At 40.1% G+C, this 22,312-nt stretch overlaps 1 protein-coding gene across 1 annotated transcript in view; it reads right to left on the reverse strand.

Annotated features, from left to right (window-relative positions):
- ca16b (carbonic anhydrase XVI b) overlaps nt 1-22,007 on the reverse strand; it is a 103,820-nt gene extending 81,813 nt beyond the window's left edge. Inside the window, exon 1 of the mRNA XM_088308704.1 lies at nt 21,176-22,007. Within this exon, the coding sequence (XP_088164830.1) occupies nt 21,176-21,263 (88 nt within the window). The 5' untranslated portion in view covers nt 21,264-22,007. The remainder of the gene's footprint in view (nt 1-21,175) is intronic.
- Nucleotides 22,008-22,312: the final 305 nt, after the last annotated feature.

A 22,312-nucleotide genomic window follows, 5' to 3' on the forward strand; every position in this document is an offset into this window, starting at 1 on the left:
ACAGCGAAAAGCAAACAAGCCCGTTCAGCAAAGAGTACACAAGGACCCCGAGGCCAGAGAAATGAAGCCATATTACAGTACAATTAAGCTCAGTAGTCTGGCATTAAAACAGTTCCTTGGGGGGGGCGAAACAATCCAATAGTTAATTTAGAAATTTACCTCAACACCTTGTCATGTCTTTTCCAAGTCTGATGGCCTGCTGAGGCCAGCGTGGCTTTTTATTCATCATGTTAACGGACAGGTGGTGCGACTGCAAACAGTGGCGAGATGTTTGTTTCAACTCCTGGCTGGGCGCTGGGAACCTCAAACACAACTTCCTGGACAGACACTGAGAAAATAAGTAGAAATAGTGCCAGAATGAGCGGCACCAACTTTGAAATAAGTCCAGAACACACACACCCTCTGGGGCATTGTGTGTATTCCGGCCTTGGACTGCCGTCCAAATAGAAAACAATTTAGCTTGAGATTCATCAGGGAACTTGAACAACAAAGCAAGCAAAATGGGAGGAAGGGCAAGGAAGGCACACTCATCTTGCTCATTAGGCCGCACTTACACTGCAGTCTGTTCGGCTAAGAAGTGGATAAGGTCTTCTAATTAAAATCTCATCCAAGCGTGTCATCAACTGACAACCTGACAAAATCACAATTTCCGGCACGCTCTTATATAAGCTAAATATTTCTTTTTTTTTTTCCAAGACATGTCGGCTGACCATGTTGATTTCTTAGTAGGTTCTGGAAAAAAAAGATGAACTAAATGTTAAGCATTCTCCCGGGTGTATGGATCCGATTGGTGATAATTCTTGCCAATTAAAGTAAAATGGAGTGCACTACTTGAGAGGTGCTGTTGATTCCGTTGAAACGTTTGCATGATCATGATCAATGCAGGATTCCTCTACGGCACAATTCCAGTCAGCCGTGTTACTTCTACTGCTCAACAAAACACCGCTATCAAAACAAGAGCAAATGTTAAAATGGAGGCTCTCCCATCGTATTGCAAATAACATTTTATTTTGGAATAATTCATTGATAGTCACAAATCAGCTTTTGTAATAGCATCACTTATCTTTAAGTGTGTGGACTTGTTATTACTATGTTATATATGTTACTACACTTATTTATGTGGATTCCCCTATCCAGACTTCTAACACTGTGCTTAAGTTGTGAATGACGGCAAGCTTATCAGTTTCTGAAAACTTGTGTCATTGACAACCTTGAAAAGGGAGAAGGTTTCTTCTATTCTGTAAGATAAGAAGTCAATACAAGGAAGTAAAAAAAACGAATAAAAATCTGGCTTATGGCAGAAAGTGTTTGGATGTCCATTTAAAAAAAAAGTTTAACCCCTGATGATCTCTTATGGCACATCACTGTGCTGTGTTGTACTGGTTGGGAGCGATTTCAATAAAAAAAATAAAATAAAATAAATAACTTTGCTACTGTCTTTGTTGTATGATTGCTATTTTAAGTTATACAGGAAGCAAAGTGCGTTGTTACAGCTGCAGCTGTTGTGAAATGAATAAAGTTGTATCGGACAGTATTTAATTCAAGTATATAAAAAAATAAAAATAAAAACTCAAATTAATCAAAGGAACATGAAAGCAATTATTTCTAAAAGGAAACCAAATGGTGGGAATGAAGAGGCAGAGGTGCTGATGCTGTGTGTCCAAAGGGACCACGTAGTTCTGTTTTGTCAGGGAGCACTGAAGGCTGATTCTTGCCAAAAAGCCTCCGGTCCGGTCCAAATTTCTCAGGACGTTACTGCCGTGGGGACGTCTACACAGACTACCACAAATGGAGAGACCTACGGATCATGAAAAACAAAATCTGCGAGTACCACGGGGCACGCAGAAGGGACTCGGAGGTGGCCCACGAGCGCCTCAGCTTAATTTAACTGCACTGGAGGAAGAAGTGGCATCCACGCGTCCTCCATTCGACGTGCTCGGAGAGCAAAGGGCAGTAGTGGAGTAGACACAAATGAAGGTTAAAAAAAAAAAGTGGTGACAATTGTTTTTCAAATTAGAGTATAACGTGTAACAAACGTAATAAAAACACGATGCAATCATTTTTAATATATTATTAAATAGTAGTAATTAATAATAGTAGCACAATGAACATGTTTGATAGCTTTCGGGAATATTCTTAGGACACAAAGTGTCAATGAACTAACTACATCCAAACCTTGAGTGCAAGGACGTCGCATCTTCCCCAGGCGCTACAATTAATAAAAACGTTAAGGTCAATGGCAGAACACGCGGAAGGCTAGATTTGACAGGGAACGCCCAGTTGTCAATTAATTGATTAATCGTTACACCTCCACCCTTGTGATCCATTATTTGTTTTGTGGAAAGTGTACCATTTTGCATCAGTAGGAGATGTCATACTTTGTCCAACACAAAAATTAGACAAAAGGTGATTTCCAGGTCCACACAGACAAAATTCACGTGAGACCAGCGGGAAAAAACAACAGCTTTACTGAATTGCTACCGCTCATCAGGTTCACTCGCACCTCCTCTACCTGCCTGCTGGCTTCAAGCTGAAAATCAATTAATCGGAGTGTCAATCGTTCCCAGACAGTCCTGCGCGACTTGCTCATCGACCCACGGGATCTCCGGATTACAGCGACCCGTAAACACCACATGATGTTCGGCCAGATATGTGTGTGTGCGCGTGCGTGTGTGTTCCGCTTGCAGGCCAGTTAGTATTGTGGAAGCTGATGTCGCTTATGGATCATCAAGCATTTACATCTATTCATTGCACTCGGGACACGGTACCAAAGATGCTATTTTGGCCACTTCAACACTTCAAGAGTGTGCAAAAGCTTCCCTGTGGATTTTGTTCACATAAAGCATGTCAACCATTTGGGTCAAAGTTATTCTTAGAATCGTGTAACATTTCAATGTGTTTGTTTATAGTGACTGTAGGTTAAGTCATGCTTGACAATGTTTTAGTGCAGATTTTTTTTAAATTTTTTTACTAAAGTGAATATTTTAAAAATCTCACTTTTTTTCTATATTTGGGTCTATAAATGAAAATCTTTTCATTTGATTTTTATTCTTGTGTCGAAAATAAAGCTGACAAATAAGTCGATGCAAACAGCATGATTCTATTTTTCCTTGATTGGGACTTATTCAGCTTTTCCTAAAAATATCTCTTCTTGAGGCTTGTGTTTGGCCAAACAAAACAGAAAAGAATACAGTAAGGGTATACAGCAATTTGTTATTTTCTGATCAAAATCTTGTGGCCAGTGTCGCCGCTTATATTATAATAATGTTTCGTAATCACACTCGTGTACTGAACAACGGCCCAAATGTTGCTCTGCATGAAGTATGTGAGAAGCACAGATCAAAGTGTGTTCAATCAAGCTTGAATGTTTAAAAAAAAAATGAGGCGGAGGAGGTGGGGCACATCCTGGTATTTAGTCTATATTGATAAACTGTTGATAAAGAGCCATTGTTCTATTGTCTGACTCAACCCAAGTCTTATGAATGAAAATGTCCCGACTTCCTGTGAGGAAGGAGAACATTTGCAAAAGTGGCTGAATTTCCAGTACAGGAACACTCCTCACGAACGGGTGAAATGATTCCGTAAATCTAAATTGTGTCAATCTGCTGTCGACTGCACTTCAAGGGCAACACTCCTACAGTGAATTAAGTACATTAAATAGCCGCAGTGCCCGCTGATTAAGTGCATCAGAGACTCTGATGAAAACCATTAACAAGATTAAACAAACTTGAGGGTATTGACCCCTTTAGGAGACCCGTTCCTTTCACGGAATACAATGAAGTCTCAACACAGAGGCATATCAAACCATCCGGCCACCATTTTATTACCCTTTTCACTATGAAAAGATGATCCACTGCAAGGAGTGTATCAACAAGTCTGCCGTCACATAGATGATAATTCTCGGACTCTTTTGTTTGACAGAGTCTGAGAGGTGTTAATATACATTACGTGTGCACTTTACAAGAGTGTGGAACGTCACTGCGGCATACTGGCAATTTCTGGTAAAGGCATTGGATTACTGAAGTAGCGCACGTTCGAAAGGTCATTCCTCTGAACACAACGGTTATTGGATTGCAAAAAAAAAAAAATTCACCCTGGTAGTCAATTACACCTCCAGATTTTACTTGATAGATAACGTTATAAATCGTACTCCATATGACTTAAAGGTCATTTGGGCTTTACATTAGATTAAGTTAAAGTCCCTGCAAAATGAAAACAAATGTATCTACTACATTTGACACGCTGCCAAATTTGAATGTTTTTTAAGGTGTCTAAAATGAGGCTTCAAAACGAAGAAAAATTAAATCATCGTCTCCGTTCTAAATCACTTTGGGTGTGTTTGCTGAATGTGATGATTACATACCCTGCTCACCTGTCAACAAATACTGTCCCACCAATCTTTCTTAGGTCTAAATATACAGAATTGTTTGAGGTGGAAGAATGTATCCCCGTAAAGCCTCAGATGGCTGGAATATATCCCACAGAGTCGTTGCAGTGCTTTGCGACGCGAGGAGCTAGCCACCAGCTAGCTTGCAAGCGAACACCATCGGCACCAGACTCAACCGGGGCATCACCTCGTCCCTTTTATGGCGTTAGATTTATGCCAAAATTAAATTAGCGTAATGTACGAAAACGTGTTTTGTGCGTACAAAAATAAACCTCCAAGTGTACGCACAAAAAAGGTTTTACGCTGACGGCTTCTCTCTCTCTACGCGCAAAAAACGCTGATTCACGCTTGCCAATTAACCAATCAGGAGTCGAACACTGATTCTGATTGGCTGTTTACTACATACTATATAATTTCCAGTCTTTGCTCATTCACTTTACTGGCTCTTTAAGCAAGGAGCCTTCCCACCTTCCTCTGCGTTCATTCCATTTTTATTTCTGTGCTAGCCAATCTGAGAATGCCAGTGTTGTGAATAACAGCGTTGAGAATACCAAATGCAATGAAAGCGGGGTTTATTTTCAATTTCTCTCATTGCCAATGCAAATTATAACAATAAATGTTGTTAATAACATGCTGTTGTAAAACGCACACATTCATTTTGGCACGCAAGGTGAGCATAAATGAGCTACAACAGCTGGCACAAGACAGATGAGCACAACAACGTTGCATTTCTCATTGGAAAGCATCTAAAAATATTTGTAACATCAAGTTATAGCTGACTGTGAACACCTTCGATTTTAATATTCACCGAGGTGCAGCGCAAAAAAAAAAAAAATCAAATAAACATGTATAAATATAGCTAACCTGAAGCTCACTGGCCAAATGACTCAGTGTTAGCCATAAATAATAATGGGTGCTCTAGGACTTCTTTGCATGCATCACTTCCAAACAGGATCTTCACGCCTGCCTAGGGCCAAACAAGCAGTCAGAACTCTTTGCTTCCTCTTTAAGTGCTCTTTGATGCTGCTCTCTGATCAATACTTGAAGGCTGCATTTAGAAATGAGAAATAAAACCAGGGCAGGCAATGAGATACCCGAGCCACACAATTGTACACTGATCAGTATTAGGACTGGATCGGACATGCTTTAGTTGCGTCGGATCGACTGACTAAAGACAAAACATTGTTATCATCGTAAAATACGTGAGTGGAAAGGAGCCATTAATATGGCTATCGGAGCTCGCTGATTCGACGATCAACAATACAATGCAAAGTCGACATGTCGCACCACACATTATGATTCGTTCGGTGTGTTCGTTTGTATTTTTCTGAAGGTCACACCGAGCCGGCATGCATTCCTTCCTTTTCTTTTACTGCCACTGCCAGGAAATGTTAAGAACGGAATAAATTCTTTTCTCTAACTGGCAATACTTTCTAAATAACTGTTTTGTACTCTTTTTTTTTCCCCCTTCTTACTATTATTACAGGCTGTCAGTCACAGAATGGGTATTTTTCAACATAGTTCCGGAATGCTCCCCTGCGCATAAAGCAGCACATTTTTAAAACTCCAACGGAAAGTTCACTTTGCAGATGTCATGACGAACTAATGATGTCGACCACAACACGTCGTGAGATCAGAGGGGTCATAGATGAAAATGTCATAACAGCATTAGTCTGCTAAGGAGCCTTTGTCCCCCCCCCCCCTTTTTCATCATATACACCTGTACAATTAGCTGACCATCATGTTTGTTGGATAAAGAAAACAAAATGAAAAAAGCACTGATGATTGCTGACCCCTTTCACAAATAAATATATATATATAGATAGATATATAAATATATATATATATATATATTATAATTTTTTTTTTTTAAAGCATTCAACATTCAATCTCCCAGTCCACAGATCACCACAGTTACAACAATTAGACCCGACCCGCGGAACTATTTGTTAAATAGCGTGCAAACGACCCGTGCAGCAAGCTCGAGTGAATAAAGATCGTCTCTCCTGTTCACAGTGACACCTACTTTTTTTTTTTTCCATCTGTCACTGACACAACACAAACGTGTCTCAATTCAAAGTGTTTCAATTGAAACGCTAGAGACCCGAATGTCATTAATTGGCCGAACAATAAAAGTTGGCATGTCAGATTCAGTGCCACCAAACTTTGCAAGAATTTAACTGTACAACCAGAGTGCCTTGGCACACTCGTTAGCGTGAGAGATTATCAGGTGTGCTACGTTTACAATTTGTTGAAAAAAATTGGAATCATGACAGGCAGAACGTACCGAATCTGTCCTTCCACCTGTTACCATTTGGACAAGACAGCTTTGTGTTCAATTAAACAGGCCCCAAAGTTTCACACTGCATTCCGGGAAGTAAATTTGTGAATAAACTGAGACGAGGTCACCGTTATTTCAGTATTCATACATTTGATGACATTTTTGTTGGGTGTTTTGCCGCAAGATTATTTGATTATTTTTGAGTGTGAAATGGGTGCCTTGGCTCAAGAAATGTTCGGAAACACAGCTTTATCCAACTAGAAACACCACCACTGAGATCACCTCCTCCTCTAATTTCCTAACGTTTTATTTTAATGGCGTGATACAAGCATCATCATAACTTTTAAATTTCCGAGAAAGGCACCAATTTTTATGCAGTGTATTCATATTTTGAACGTGTTTGATTTTGAGTTCATTTTCATTTGTAATTTTAAGATGATTTATTTTGGAATGTATCCAGTTAGTTTCAATTCACATTCATGCTTAACTCATTCATGACCAGCACAGTAAAAAAAAAAAAAGGATTTTGACGTATTTATCCGTCAATGGTATTGAATGAGTTAAAAATGTTTAGTTGTAGTCAGTTCAATTAATTTTGGGCCACAGCGTGAAAATCTCAAACGAGTACATGCATCACCTTTAATTGTGTAGAGCTGCGAATGATTTATGTCATGCGACACCACCACAAAGCAGAACGTCAAAACGCGAGGTGCTATTAGCGCGTGTTAACAAAAGCGCCCGTCCCGTATTTGTACCAAACATAAAAATGCAAAACGTTTAATACTCTTATGAGCGACGCAACCAGTCTTAATATCTCGTTCTACTTCGACGACAAAGCCTCAAAAGGCAGAGGCAGCTGTGACCTTTCAAGAGATGCCGTGGACTGTTTTTCAAAAAGGTTCCGCAGCCGTAACAAAAGTTAGCCACGGTGGCTGTTGTTTGTTTGCCCACCAGCACTCCCACTCAACACCGCCGAAGCTCCCTTTTTTTTTTTTGTGTGCAAATGTGGAAGCTCACAGAAACACCAAAAAAAAAAACATCCCTAGAGTAGAGTCATTTTCTGCACAATGCTTGGTAATTATTCACGTTTTATATTCATGTCATTTGTTCTTAAGCCTCCACAACGAGGCTTTACATTTTTAGCGGCTGCAAATGTTCACCTTGGATATGGGATGAAAAGGGGAGAAAATAATTTCATATAAACAAACATTTATAATACCTCATCTGTCCTATCACATATGAGTCACCGAGATTTAGCCCAAAACTCGTTTTATCCCGTTTATTGCTTTCTGTCTTTTTTCATTTTCTCTGAATGTATGCACATTATTTGTTTTAGTACTGGTAGCATCAGCAAGGAATTTACTGTCATTTCCTTTTTTGCTCTAATCTGTTGATCTACAATTCGACTTTGGTCTCCATACACCGTCGACAGCATTCATAACGTAAACACAGAAAATGCTTAGGGACCAAAAAATGCAACGGTGCAGGAAAAAGACAAGCGAAAGGTGACCGGCAAGCAAAAGAATTGTCAGCAATGAAAAGTGGGCAGATATGGAGTGATGTCATCTCTAATCTTTCAGGTGAGGTGGGTTGAAAAAAAAAAAGTTCAGACTGTGTGACCGTAGATCCGAATTGCAAAAAAAAACAAAAAAAAAAAACAACTTCCATTTATAAAGCAATTAACTCTTTTACTGCCATTGACGGCTAAAGACGTCAAAGATCTTTTTTTTTTTTTTTTAACTCGGCTGGTAGTGAATGAGTTAACTGAACACAGATTAAAACTGCATTCATTTTTGTAGAAACAGATTTATTTTTGGACATGAGGAATAAGTCACAGAGTGGCCGGAATTCAGCCATCATGTTTGCACCCGTCGTAAATTCCCCCAAAATACCCTTCATCTCAAAGTAGCGGCTATGCTAAATGATTGTCTCATTTTGTCAGGAATGGCACTACGATGTCACCAGTGTCATCAACTCAACCAAAACCTTTTAATTGGACCAATCAACCATAACATTGAGTTGTCTTGAGAGCCGTGTGGCTGTTCACGCAAAGCTGCTGCCTTCTCCCGCCTGTTCCATGCCGACTATTAAGCGTGGGACAGATGATGTGTTGAATCCCTGAGTGATTAGCCGTTACCTGGGGATAGGTCTCCTCGCTCTGGTAAACACTCGGGTTGGGGTTTAAATTGGCTGTGACAATAACATCCAGCAGCTGTCACAGCTTCAGTGTGCAATAGTGTTTGACAGATGAGCAAACTCGCAGGTATTGCGATGACATTTGTAAAAAAAAAACGAGCAGGATTTTTCTAGACAATTAGCAAATTCAACAGTTGAGACTGAGGTCACACTATCTCTCGTCACAGCGGCTTACAAATAGAAGGGTGGTCATTGCTCAGCAAGTGTGAAACTATTTGTTTCTGGAAAATTAAATTGCCAGAGGAAAAGGCCGTGGTATTCAAATCCCTAGATAATTAAGGTTCTGCTACCAGGAGGATTTCGATGTGCGTAAAGGAAGTGAAACATTTGCATTCCCCGAGGGGGAACATGCCAACAGGATCGATAGGGCAGTCTTTAAACTCCCTCCTAAAACCATCCAACTCAGCACATTTCCCTCCACTCTTTGAAATCCTCTGAAATTAACTCGCACCAGATTTCCTCTGTCGGCGCACCGCTTTACATCAAGCAATCGTACGCCACTCTACTGCGGTACAACGCTCCACATCACTTAAAGTTGTTCGATTGCTTTCTCAAAGCATGATTTAAAAAAAAAAAAAAACAATGACCCTCTTCCTATTGACGCTTTTCCGCTTTCTTTCGGCTGTCAGAGAGCGAAGAACGTGGGAGAAACAAACAAAATGTCAGTCGCTTTGTGAAAGCAAAGAAAGAACCTCTGCATGTTTGGAAAAACGTCCACACTAAATTCATTTTAAGGATTTATTGCTGACTGACTAAAAACTGCAATCATTTGTCAAGCTGCTCTGAGACAATTAAGTTTTAACTTTTTTTTATTTTATTTTTTGATTGCTTTTGCCAAGGGCATAATAATGTATAATTTACCATTTCTTTCCCAAAAAGTCAGAAATAGAGTTTCAGGCTGCCCGTTTCCCTGACAACTGGCCCACCTACACTTAACTCCCCCCCCCAAAAAAATAAATAAATAAATCAAGCAATGTGGGCATGCCATTTAAGACCACATCATGCCCATCTCCAAATCATCAGTTTTCCACACAGCTCAAACTTAAATAACTTGTACCCGTATGAGTAAACAGACTCATTTTCAAACTTGCGCTCCCAACGGTCCTCGCTCTTAGTGGACCTGTGACACACCTAACAGCTCGCTACCATGCCTTTGTTTTGTTTTTTATGCACAGCCTCCTGTTTGGACTTAAGTGCATCCGTGAGGCGTTCCTCTTTTCTAAAATGAACATATTGTATGCGTTTTAAGCGCAACCAAAGTGCACGGGTGTGTTACGTTTCCATCCCTGCCAATCAGCGCTAAAGATGATAAACAGCCAGCTGTGACGACGGCAGAGTGACGTCTCCCCAAAGGCAATAGCCAGGTGTTAGTGGGACTTCACTTGGGTGTTTTTGCTGGTACAGTATAAATGTGAAGGAAAATGTCTCAGCATGAGCACGTTCAAAAAACAAACTCAGAAACCGCTTTAGAATGTTTTATGTATTTGTTTGTTGCTTCTTGGCAGGATGACAGCGAAAGCCAAAGGATCTGAGGATTAACAACTGCGAGGCATCATTTCCAAGTTCATTTTGTATTCTGTAAATACAACAGCTGTCTGTCCTGATGCTGAAGTGCCGTTTTTTTTTAGTTTGGTTTTGTTTAATCAAAACAGTGCTAAGAAAATTTGCAACTTGCAGCAAAATAAATTCAAATCAACTGAACTTAATGAGGGCAAAGGTTAATTTTTGGACATTTTTTAAAGCCGCTCAAGCAAACGAATGTATGCAAAGTTTAAAAATTTAATTCATCACACGAAACTGAAAACTTTGTCAGACTTAAGGGGTCAGATCCGGCTGACCACGTCGTGTTGTGTGGCCCACCAAAGTAAGTAAAGACTACTTCATATTTCTAGCGAAATTGATTTGTTCCTTTCATTTTGGCAGAAAATCTGTACCAACATATTTTTTTAAACTAGCAAAATTTGTTTCTAAAAAAAAAAAAGAATAATATGGATAATAATATTTGGCTTCCAACGACTTCTGATTTCTAATTCAATGGCGCAAAGAAAAAAGAAAATATTTTTAAAAAGACAGATTATTATCATCATAGTTCCACCTCTTCATCAAGTCATCAAATCCTTTAACTACATGAGGATCACTGGCAACGTTTACATGAACACATTGATTCAATATTAAATGCCTGATCGGAATAAAAATGTACACACCCGATCATGCCAATCCCAGTCAAGATTTTAATAATAAACGTAAATATGAATCTTTTTACTAATGTAACTAGTTGCAGCAAGACGTTTGTACTAAATGGAGCATTGGTTCGTCCGAGAATGCCTTCCATACGAAAGTAAAATTGGTACTGCGTAAAATCCTCGATTGAATCGAAAATCAAAGTGAATCGGGCATCAAGTCGATTTTGGAAATTTGAATTGATATCCATCCCAAATAACAACCCCCCGAAGAAAAGCCTATCCACAATGCGGCCCTGGCCCAAAATGAGTTTGACACCCATGACCTAGTCATCTCCATTTAGGGACTGCGGTTCTAATTCCATAGTTCACGACAGGGGAAATTAGCCTCACGGATGGGGACGTCGACCGTCAGGCCATGGTGAATGTAATCTGAAAGAAAGAAAACAACAATGGGCACAAAGCATACACATGCTCCGTTGATGCACAACAACACAATGCCGGAAGAAGCAGCCTGAAGGTTCCATTGTTTCCACTCTCCATGGGGCAACGTTGACTGACAGCTCAGCTGTAAGCAAAGCTGACACAGTATCGCATCACAGCAAGATTGTTTAAGGGGAAAGAGGATGTGGGGACTGAAGGACACAGGACATTTATTGATATGGCCCAGTCCTTGAGTGCAGCAGTATGTCCTTTAGTGACACTGCCTCACAGCCTGGACATTCATCACATTTGTCAAGAAGCAAAAGGAAATAAGTGCATTTGATTCCCCAGCAGTGTTTTCCCTTTGTTTTAGAGCAGCCTTGTCGAATTTATATCCTATGTGTGTGTGTGTGTGTGTCACTCTGTGTCTTTTGTGGCCAGGACAGATGAAATGATTTGGAGTGAAGTGGCAGTGAGTCATTTCTAATTGATTGAAAAGCTACTGTGACCAGCAGTCTGTTGGCTAAAACACGGTGTGAGATTCAGCACGCAGATTGCCTCGCCTTTTCAGCAAGCTAAACAACGTGAAAAATCTCCTGTGATGTACAGCTACTCCAAAGACATCAAATTTGCATTTTATTTTTTTAATTAAACTCATCTGATGTGCCATTTTACCACAGATGGCAAACTCCCCGCTTATGTCCACTGGCTATTTTGGCCATTTGTCACATTAAGCCAGAAATAGTGCACCGCCATGCAAGCCAATTTGATTTTGATCAAATCTAGTGGCCTCTGGCACATTTCTGCAATGCCTTTTTCTTTTTTGATCCATTAAGCCGATGCGCTGTATGGATGGGAATTGAGCAACGCTTCCAATTTGTCCGATCTAACCGGACTTGTGTGCCTCCAAGCTTATCGATTGCTATTATCAACAGGAGCCAGATTTTTCTGACAGTCGCACAGTGAGAAACAGAACCTGCTAAATGTTTATTTGCACTGCAGAAAGATGAAACGCAGAAGCAACTCAAAAAGGTTCGGACAATAAGAAATAGTATGTTACCTAACGTAATAATCCTCGCATTTACCCAACTGCAGAGAGGACAAGGGCATTTCTATAATATTAAATATGATATACAAGGTACTTAACACGTTTATTAGACCAGCGCTCAATGAAAGGTTTATATCACAGCTGCCCAAAGTTAATAGCCTTGCTAATTACCAAAATCACATCATTTCTAGAACACTATATGCACAAGTAAGAGAGCCTCACCCAAAATAATTCTTTTATGCTCAAATTTATTTGATTGTGACCCATGATTTTTTTTTTTTTTTACATTTATTGTTTTACAAACAAGATTGAACAAACAGTAAAGGACGTTATTATTTTTTTTTCTCCTCAAAATGTCAGATTAATGCTATTTAATTGCATTATTAAACCGTTTTGTGTGGGGTGGTTGGATATCTTGTTTAATAAATTTCAGTCTAAAATGATTCCCTTTTTTTTAACTCCGTCTTCTTGAACAAAATGGTAAAACAACAAGAGCTCGTTGAAAATAGAAGAGCCCGCATTATAGCACTTCATGACGTTTGGATAGACTCTTCTCATTTTTCAGGACTGGGACGCTAATAAATGCATTAAGTGCGGTAACTGCACAGAACCAGACGAAAGGTCCAGGCACATCATTCATAGCAGGAGGAAATACGGCCCAATTTGTGACTGGTACCGCAGTGTTTTGTTTTGTTTTGTTATTTTTTGACAAACGCATAATGACAAGGCAAACCTAGGCAGGCTAGGCAACGGCAGACTAGGCGAGACTAATCTCAAGGCATGGAGCCTCCAAGAACATAAACAATACATGCACACAACACTAGGCGAGTGTAATGTTAAATGCAAAAGACACTAACATGCCTGCGGTAGGGAATGTTTATGTGCTTCGGTAGTTTGTTTTTGTTTTGTTTTTTCGCAACGGAGCGGCTAGGTCATTAATCGCTATGTTTACGAAGGAAAAATCGGAGGGGTCTAATTGGGGAGAGGTGCTAATTTGTTTCAAGTGGATGAAACATCAAGAGATTAATTGAGACACGTTGATTACAGCAGAGGTCACTGTTTGAGCAAATCTGTATGCAATTCTTTTTTTTTTTTTGCAAAGCAAGAGTAAGCACATTTCTATCACAAAACCTGAACAAGCCAATAAACATGAACATCTCAAGATAGCATTCTAACAGTTCCTACCATGAGAGTCCAGACACCCACGAAAAAAAAAAAATTCTCTCCATCTAATGGGCCAGCTATATGGTCAGCGCAAGAATATAAGCAAACTAAATTATGCGTCCAAGTAAAAAGTGCTCCAAGTTGCAACGCTTCTCCCAATTGACCATTTAGCGAGTTGTACGGGCAGCTGGTCGAGAGACACCACACCAAAGTGCTGAGTCGAGATGGAGACTTATAGCATATGGTCCTAATGCCATTTTTATCATCATGAGGCAGCAAGATGTGCCGTCCCCACATTATACATACTGGACCAATTACACAGAGAAATTCCACGAGGAGTTCTTAACAGTGCAGCCGCAAACATCATAAATGTCCTATTGGCGTCAAATCAAAAGCTCATGAATGACATTAGCGTTGTGCTTAAAGCAGGCATCCTCAACTGGGAGCGAGGCTCGCATCCTCCAAACACACCCAATAGTCGGCACAATGGACAACGACCCTCACTGCGACGGATAAAATCCCTGCAAGTACGCGAGAATTTAATGGAATGAGTCTTTTTGGCAAAACAAGTGAAGAGAAATGATATCATTGACATTGAGAACAAACTCACAAGTCCACTGAATGATTTTACTGAGATTCTCTTTGTTCTCCCACATAGCCTGTTTAAACTGTGAAAATGTGTCAAGAAGTGTCTCCAATGGTCGCTAGAACTGTCTTTCAAAACAAGGACTGCTGCTCCACACCACACCTCGCCCACTCACTTTGTTGGGAAGGGAAGCGAAAGACTTATTCAAGACTGGAGATTTTTATGACAAGAAGCAATTTTGCAGGCTTTGTATTCATAAGTGTGTGCTGATAACTGATAAGGGACATACTTTGGACATTTTCTGAGCAGATAATTCACAATTGAGCTATTGATGCAGATTTCGATGATGATCGTTTCATCCTGCAAGTAATCTTTACATACTGAGGTGAACGATGATCAAGAGATTCATTAATATCCGTACAAAACAAGAAACTAACATTTACACATTCAATCCATGTTCAGAATAGAGGTTGCACCATTTCAGAGTAAGTCAACACTAATGTGATGAAATAATCGATAACCAACTCCAAAATGGAAAGCTCACACATTGAAAAATGAAAAAAAAAAAAAAAAGCATACAAGAAGGCTTTGCTGCTGGTGCATGATTGTATTCCCAGCCAGAGAGGAAAAAAAAAAATCCTCTCTGGTATCCGCTGGGACAGCCAGGTAACATTTGCACAACTTGCCCAAACGGGGGGAAACCTGTCCTTATTCTGGGCTGAGCAGAGCAGCACGTTCTGCAAGGTGGACTTTTACGGTTTTGGAAAATAATCACAGAATTCTTCATGTGTGGTGGAACCATTTCTCCTCTGCTTTTATTTAGATATTATGGGCCGAAAATATTTTTGGTTTATTTTTAATTTGAAGAAACTCTGAATAGGCTGGCCAACACTGACAGAGCTGATGTGTCACTAACTTAATGTTATTTTTCTTTAGCCCACAAACATGTAGCGACAAAAACATCAGCAAGTTAAGTAGCGCTTCATTGTAGCGCATCCTGATTGTGGACTTGGCGTAAGCCACAATCAGATTCCGGCAGTATGAAAACCAAAAAGCAAAATGATTGCAGTTAAACAATACTGCAATTTTCAAATTGCATTATTTTGAAATGCTTGGGTGAATAACAATCACTTGTTTCCAACGCTCACGCTCCGTAGGTACGTTGGTGAACATAAGAAAATAGTTTATTCAATGATTATTTCTTGACAAATGAGTGGCGACTTATCTGCTTTGTGAAGTAACATCAAATAGATGTTAGCCATGCTAGTTAGCTAGCCTATGTAGCAAATCTATAGGATTTCTTTCACCAAGTGAAGATAAGCTAACGTTTGTAGCTGGTGGCAAACGTTCAATTGAAAACAGTGTCACGGTGCTTCATTAAAATTACCTTGAACTGGTTGGAGAGCACCATATTGTCACACACTCAAAAGTCCCAAATACGAATATTAAAATGTGACAAATCCTCTTAGCTGTCAGTTTACTTTGCTGATGTAATCTTGAAGACGTATTCAGTCAAAAAGCAAAGAGGACTTGGACCACAGCAAGTGAGCAACGCAAACGGACGTAGCTGCTGCTACCTGCAAGCAAGGTAAGAAGATATCGGATTAATGGGCCCATTAACAGTGATTACATCTCAGTGTTAAATAGCGCAATTTACGAGGCGACCAACTCGAGTGAAGAATAGCTTTGATTGACAGATAAAACAAAGCGCATAGCGTTACCTCGGTGACAAGCGTTTAACAATTTTTCAGAGCAACCGAACAGTTAAAAGACAGAGAGGGCTCGCAACATGTATTCTCCATTTACGGTATTCTCTTTTCAGACATACCCAAAAACGTTGGTAATGAATAGAAAAGCCGCGCTCACCACGCTTGCTGAGCACCATTACGTGAACGGAGTACAGTTCAACTAGATTTTTCAACCGGCGACCTTTCGCTCGTCCGTCCGGCAGTCAGCCTTTCTGCTGCGTGTCAGAGGTCCACTGAGGTATGCAATATGAAATAAGTCTGCTGTGTTCACAGCTTGTAAGGCGACAAGTCAATAAAACGGCAGGCTGAGGGCATGGAAGCGGGGAACTTGGGAGCATTGGGGGCAGTGAGGGTTGTGATTAAGACAGAAGCGTTCTTCTGTTGCATCACTGCTACTGATATGGAGGATAATTGGTGCCACACAAGAGTAGCAACAACATCAATCTGGGATAGAACTGCATTTAACGTTCTACCAATGCTATCAACAGTGAAGGATGACATTTGAGGATTTTAATTATATGGCTGAATAATAAATTGAGGGGGTGGCACTAATTTCAGGCTATTCCAGTTCACTACAAGTACAATCATTCACTTATGTCCTCACTGTGTTGCGAGATGAAACAGAATATGCATGTTTAGCTCTTTGCTCTTGATTAAGTGGCATTGCAGGCAAGCTGATGGATTGTGTTGTGGTGGGGGGGCAGTTAAAAAAAAAAGTTACGAAAAAAAACAAAACAATTCTCACTCAATCTTTACACTCATAGAGCTTGCTGCGCTATTTTTAAGCATTAACACTGTTTGTTTTGAATGACACCAGATAGCCTCCAGTGGAGTGTTTTAAGAAGTCACCGTTCTTAATTTTCATTTGCTCGACTTAAATAACTGAAAAGCCGCTGTCCTAGTCAGAATTTCACAAAATAAAAAAAATAAATAAAAATATGGCCATATAAGACATCAGGTGGGACTTCAGCTCATCTTATTGATTATCAAAATGGATGATTATCTTTTTTAATGAATAAAAAAAATCTAAATCCTCTGAATTTTAACTTCTCTACCATAAATATTGTCCTCCATGATAGCAGATTAATAATGAAGATTATCTTTATCAATCAAACATCTGATTTTTTTCACGTCAATTTTTTTTCCAAATCCGAACCAGGACTATTTCGGATGTGGATATAAATCGGCTAAGTATCCGATGCGACTGCTATCGGGATGTTCAAGTCGCGCTCATCCGACCTTCGCGCCATCAAAAGGCAACAAATGTCACAACTGCTTGACAAAACGCATAGCAACGGCAGAAGAAGGAGCAAAAAAAGTCAGTGGCGTAAAAAAGATATTTTGGAACAGATAAATACATGGGGTTAACCTTTCATCTCATGCAGAAAATCCTTGAAATTGTCACAAATGCAAGGTTGAGGCCTGCACGACAGCCCATATTCACTTTAGTACGCACAATGCGCATCGTGACGTCATGTTTTGTCTTTTACAAGTTACATTTGTCTTTTAAAATTTAAGCGACGACAAAATAAGTCACCAGTGATGACAACAGCAGCTATTTTGTGAACACCCGCAAGTCTTTGCCGCCCAATGAGCCACGAGCATAAGCGACAATAAATCAACATTGCTAACAAAAGAAGGGATGGAAAACGTTATCTTCAAAAAAATGAAGATTTTGTGACGGTGGCAATTGGAGCAGTTCTAACAAAAGCAAGGTGCTTGAGGTGGCTGAGGTCAAAGGTCACTGTCAGCACTACATTTTTTTTTTTTTTACACAAATTGTCGTAAACTGTTTCCTCCGATAGCACAGCCCGAATTTAACTATTTCCCTTGCGTTACGCTTGCACTGACTGAAAGCAAATTAAATGAATTAGAGAATAACCAATTTTCATCCAGACAATTTAAAAGACAGGACATGAATGGATCCAGTGTGAACAGTAGCAGTTACATAAAAAAAAAAAAAAAATCAAAGAACAGTATGCAAGTTTTTTGGAAGCGAGGACCAGCAACAGTGATCAGACGGTAAAGTTGGGAAAAATAAATGAGCGCATTTTAGGCAACACAGTGACAAAACCAACAAAATTATACTCTCTGAATTATGTTCCAACTGGAAAATGTTGTTTGGCTGTTGGAATGCATCACGGCTGCTTTTAACTTTCGAATAAATATGCGGATTAGACTATGGGGGAACAAATTTGCCAGTAATGACCGACAATTACTGTCAGTTGCTTATTTTTTCGATTATTCTTGCGGATTTGACGCTTGCTGTCATCCAAGTATATGAAATTAAAAAAAAATCTGGTAAGAAACATCAGAGCAAAAATGAAAGCTTTCTAAATCTGCCAGATTTCTGACCTCTGATCAAAACTATAGACGAGGCTGCCCGTTATGATAATACAAGAGTGGTGCAACATTGGTCAAATGCTGTTTGTTTTTCCACAAACTCCGGCAAAATTACAATCGCCTTCATCTATTGAGAACTACAAACGAACAGCTTAGACACCCATTTGGTGTACACAAGGCTGGGAAACTACAGCCAGCGGGCTGATCATTTAATCCCGCCCACAATGCAATTGCTATAACAAAGGTGCACAAATGCGAATAAAACATTCTAACATTTATCCAATTGCTGCATCATAGTTTCTCTGACACATATACGGTGGCCCTCGCAGGACATCATCTTGAAAATTGCACCCTCAATGGGACAAAGGTTCTGGCTTGGTCTTAATTAAGTTTGGATTGGAAAATTATATTTCGGTTGTCTTGTTCATGGTGACTGCCGCTTGAAAGAAATGAAATGAAATGAAATGAAATGAAATGAAATGAAAGGTTCCCCAGCCCTGCTGTCTTTAAAACCGTTGGTCCATTAGTGAATCGTCATAATCTAGACATCTATTTTCTATTCTGCTTATCATGCTCGGGGGTTGTGGGAAGCTGGAGACTGACGTTTATCCCATCTGATGTTCAAGCAGAAGGTGTGGTGCACCCTCAAAGAGTGCAGTGCGATACATACTGTACATCACAATTTTTTTTCCGTTACATTTGTCCATTAAAAAAACACAAATCAAATTAATATCAGATTCATATATATGAATTGAAATAAAAATCAAATATCCAGTAGCCAAATAAAATGCATTTCAATATATCTGGTAGTGCAACCAATTTTCAAAGAATACCAAAAAATACAAACAATTAAAAGAAAATGCAGTAAAGTCCGACAAGTGACATTAGAGTATATTTACCATTTAATAAGTAAATATGACTACGTTAAATGTTACAGAGGTTGAGTTTTAAACAACTTTGTCAGCATGTGATGAAAAACGAGTGATGTTCGATACCACTTTTTCTACGACCGATACCAGTACGGTATTCATCGAATCCCGATACCTTAAAATAAGGCTGCGATCACCCCATAGTATCGAAACTTGCCCATTCCAATTCAAACCACTGTTGCAGCTCAGTCAAAACAACTAAAGCACTACGTAAAAAGATTATGTCGATGAGAGACAAAGAAGTCATGAAAGACACCGAAGAAAATAGTCATGTGGATATAAAACTACTGGAAATACTATAAACAGATATCATGTCAGTTGTGTCAAATCAAACACAAGAGCGCTTCTTGGTAGTACCGCACCAACCAGCTCAGGCGTCGGAAATGAACGCGGCTAGCTCCGAGTACTAATGTGAATCGCAGGATACATTGATCATCGACACTTCGGACGGACCTCGACAGCTAATTGTCGGTAGCTTCTCCCTGCTCGGCTTAAGTATTACACTAAATGACGGAAAAGAAACTATGAGAAAATACGTGAATTAACATAACCAATCGAGGGTAATGTCATACAGATAACGATTTTATATTGTTATAGAATTTCATTATATTGCGCAGGTGGAATGGTTACCACTCAATTCAGGGCACATACAGTATAGAGAGAGACCTTTCCCACTGTCCCTGAGTGGAAACTGAAACCATGCTGTCCGCATGGACGTCAACTGAGTGAACAGCTACATCATCAGTGAGCCCAAATAATCAACAAAAGACCCAGACAAAAAAAAAATGTCAAAAAAATATCTGCAAACACCGTAAGAGTGGAATTTATTAAAACAGTGGAGATTTGGAACATCACCGAGTGAGAATTTTTTGCGTGAACATCATCTGAATGAAGGTACTACACCATCAGTGACCCCGTAATCTAATCACAACCTAACAAGATCTGGAGATAAAAAAATCTGTAAAAGACTACCACTCAGTTTTGAATGACACGGTCATAGAGGTGTTTATTTGACAATACTGCAGACTGCATGTACAGCTTTTGTACTGCACGGATTTTGCACACAAATGTAGGTTGGACATAGTAAAATATATAAAATATTACGCTCACTATCTGGTCAGTTGCATCAAGGAAACTGGATTGCCATATTTTTTTAATCGACGCTGTCAGAGAACTATCCACCAACTAATGCATATTTTTGCGTCATCCTGACTGCTACAAAAAAATTGGCATCCTGTCTTTTTGTAAATCCAGACACAGCTCCTAAGTGTACCTAATCAACAGTCCGGTGGGTGTAAAATGAGTCACAGTCTTTTTTACTGGCTGTCCAGCATACAAGGAGGTGGGGGGGGGGATTGCAAGTGTCGCCCTCATCATGACAAGCAGCCACACACACGCACACATAGACATACGCGTTAAAAACAGTTTAATTCAAACTTTGGCACCAATTAAAAAAAAGAACGACAACAAGAAAGACGCAATAAAAGTGGCGACTGGAACACAACGGTCTTTTTCGCAACCATGCCGAGAGATCCAAAGGGTGGTAAAAGAGCGTTTTGAAAAGTTAAATGCCAAAAAATAATACAATTAAATTTAAAAAAGTGTTAATTTTATAATGAGAATGTGCGGTATATTTTGCGGCATGGTGCATCTGAATGATGAACGTGCACACTAATAAGCAAACGAGCTTCAAGACGTGTTGCGTTCAATGCCGCCTTTTGAAACGCGTTAAATGTCGACATTACAAGAGTCATGTGCGGCGATATGATTACAAAAAAAAAAGAAAAAGAAAAAAGAAAGAAAGCAATTCCAATACGCATCTTATCTCGAGTCAAGGCTTGGCAACATGAAAGCTAGCTTGTGTGCCGCAAAGTAAGCGCCGCTACTTACCAGGATGACAGTCGCCGTGTTCCGGCAAGGTTAGAAGAAGCATTACGGATAAAATCCACCAGCAATTCGGTTCCCGTCTCCTCTGCATGTTAGACTACTCATGGAGAGCAATGAGGAGGCGATGGGTGACAAAAGTTTCTGGGTGTTTTTTTTTTTCAGTCTTTTAGCTTGTTATAAAAAAGAGTGTGTGTGTGGGGGGGGAGAAAATCCCACGCGTGCGAGCGAAGCCTTTCCCCCCAAAAAATGAAGTTGACGCCGCGGCCACGCAAGCATCAACAAAAAAAAAAAAAAAGAAAATGTCTTGTGTTTCCCCCCTTACAAAATAGTCCGCGTTGGTCCAAGCTGGCGCTTCTTGGGCTTCGAGGAATAACACGCCGCGAATGAGTGGAAACACTTCCAAGCAGGGCTCTTATGACTCCACGACGGGCTTCCGCGGAGCCACATTCCCGGAGAGTGGAAGGGGGTCAGGCGGCGATCAATGGCTGGCTGTCTTTAACTACACACGAGAGGGTGGGAGGAAAAGTGGTCCGATAATATCGATTTGAAGTCGCGATCACTCGGCGTTTATCCGTGACTGAGAACGTCACGCAATGCGAAGAAAAACTGCAGCTGGAATTGTCCCGTTCTTCCATCCAGGAAGTGGACTAGCGGTCATGCATGCATGGATATCAGGCGGCTGCTGGTCCCATCCTGGCGGACAGGCTGCCTGTGCGCGGGGCGGAGGGACGGACTGGGGAGGCGGTCCTCGGATTTGTTGAATGCAACGAGGAGAGAGAGAAAAAAAAGAAAAAGATTTGGAGCTGAGACGCGGGTCTGTTCCCGAGCTCAGTGGCGGTCCGAGGTTGAATGGCAGCCTTGCAGTGTGCAGGCACCCCTTTTGCGCCCTCCACGCCAGCAACTCACATCCTGATGAAAAACATTGGATTGGACCTCAAATTGAATTTGCAATCCTTAAACACACAAAAAAAGCAAATACGACTGGTCGACTGCAAATTTTAATCCGATGTGGCTTTATGTGTCACTAAGCAAATTTTAGACAGCGATTTTAAAAAATGTCCTGAATTTTTCTTTTAAAATTTCAGATTTTTTAATTAATTTCAGTTCATGCTTTTAAGGTTGAGCTATAGAAGCTGTTGC

Source organism: Idiotropiscis lumnitzeri, chromosome 11, assembly GCF_059441095.1.
Source record: "Idiotropiscis lumnitzeri isolate Australia: NSW breed Sydney's pygmy pipehorse chromosome 11, RoL_Ilum_1.0, whole genome shotgun sequence".
In the NCBI taxonomy this organism is placed as follows: Eukaryota; Metazoa; Chordata; class Actinopteri; order Syngnathiformes; family Syngnathidae; genus Idiotropiscis; species Idiotropiscis lumnitzeri.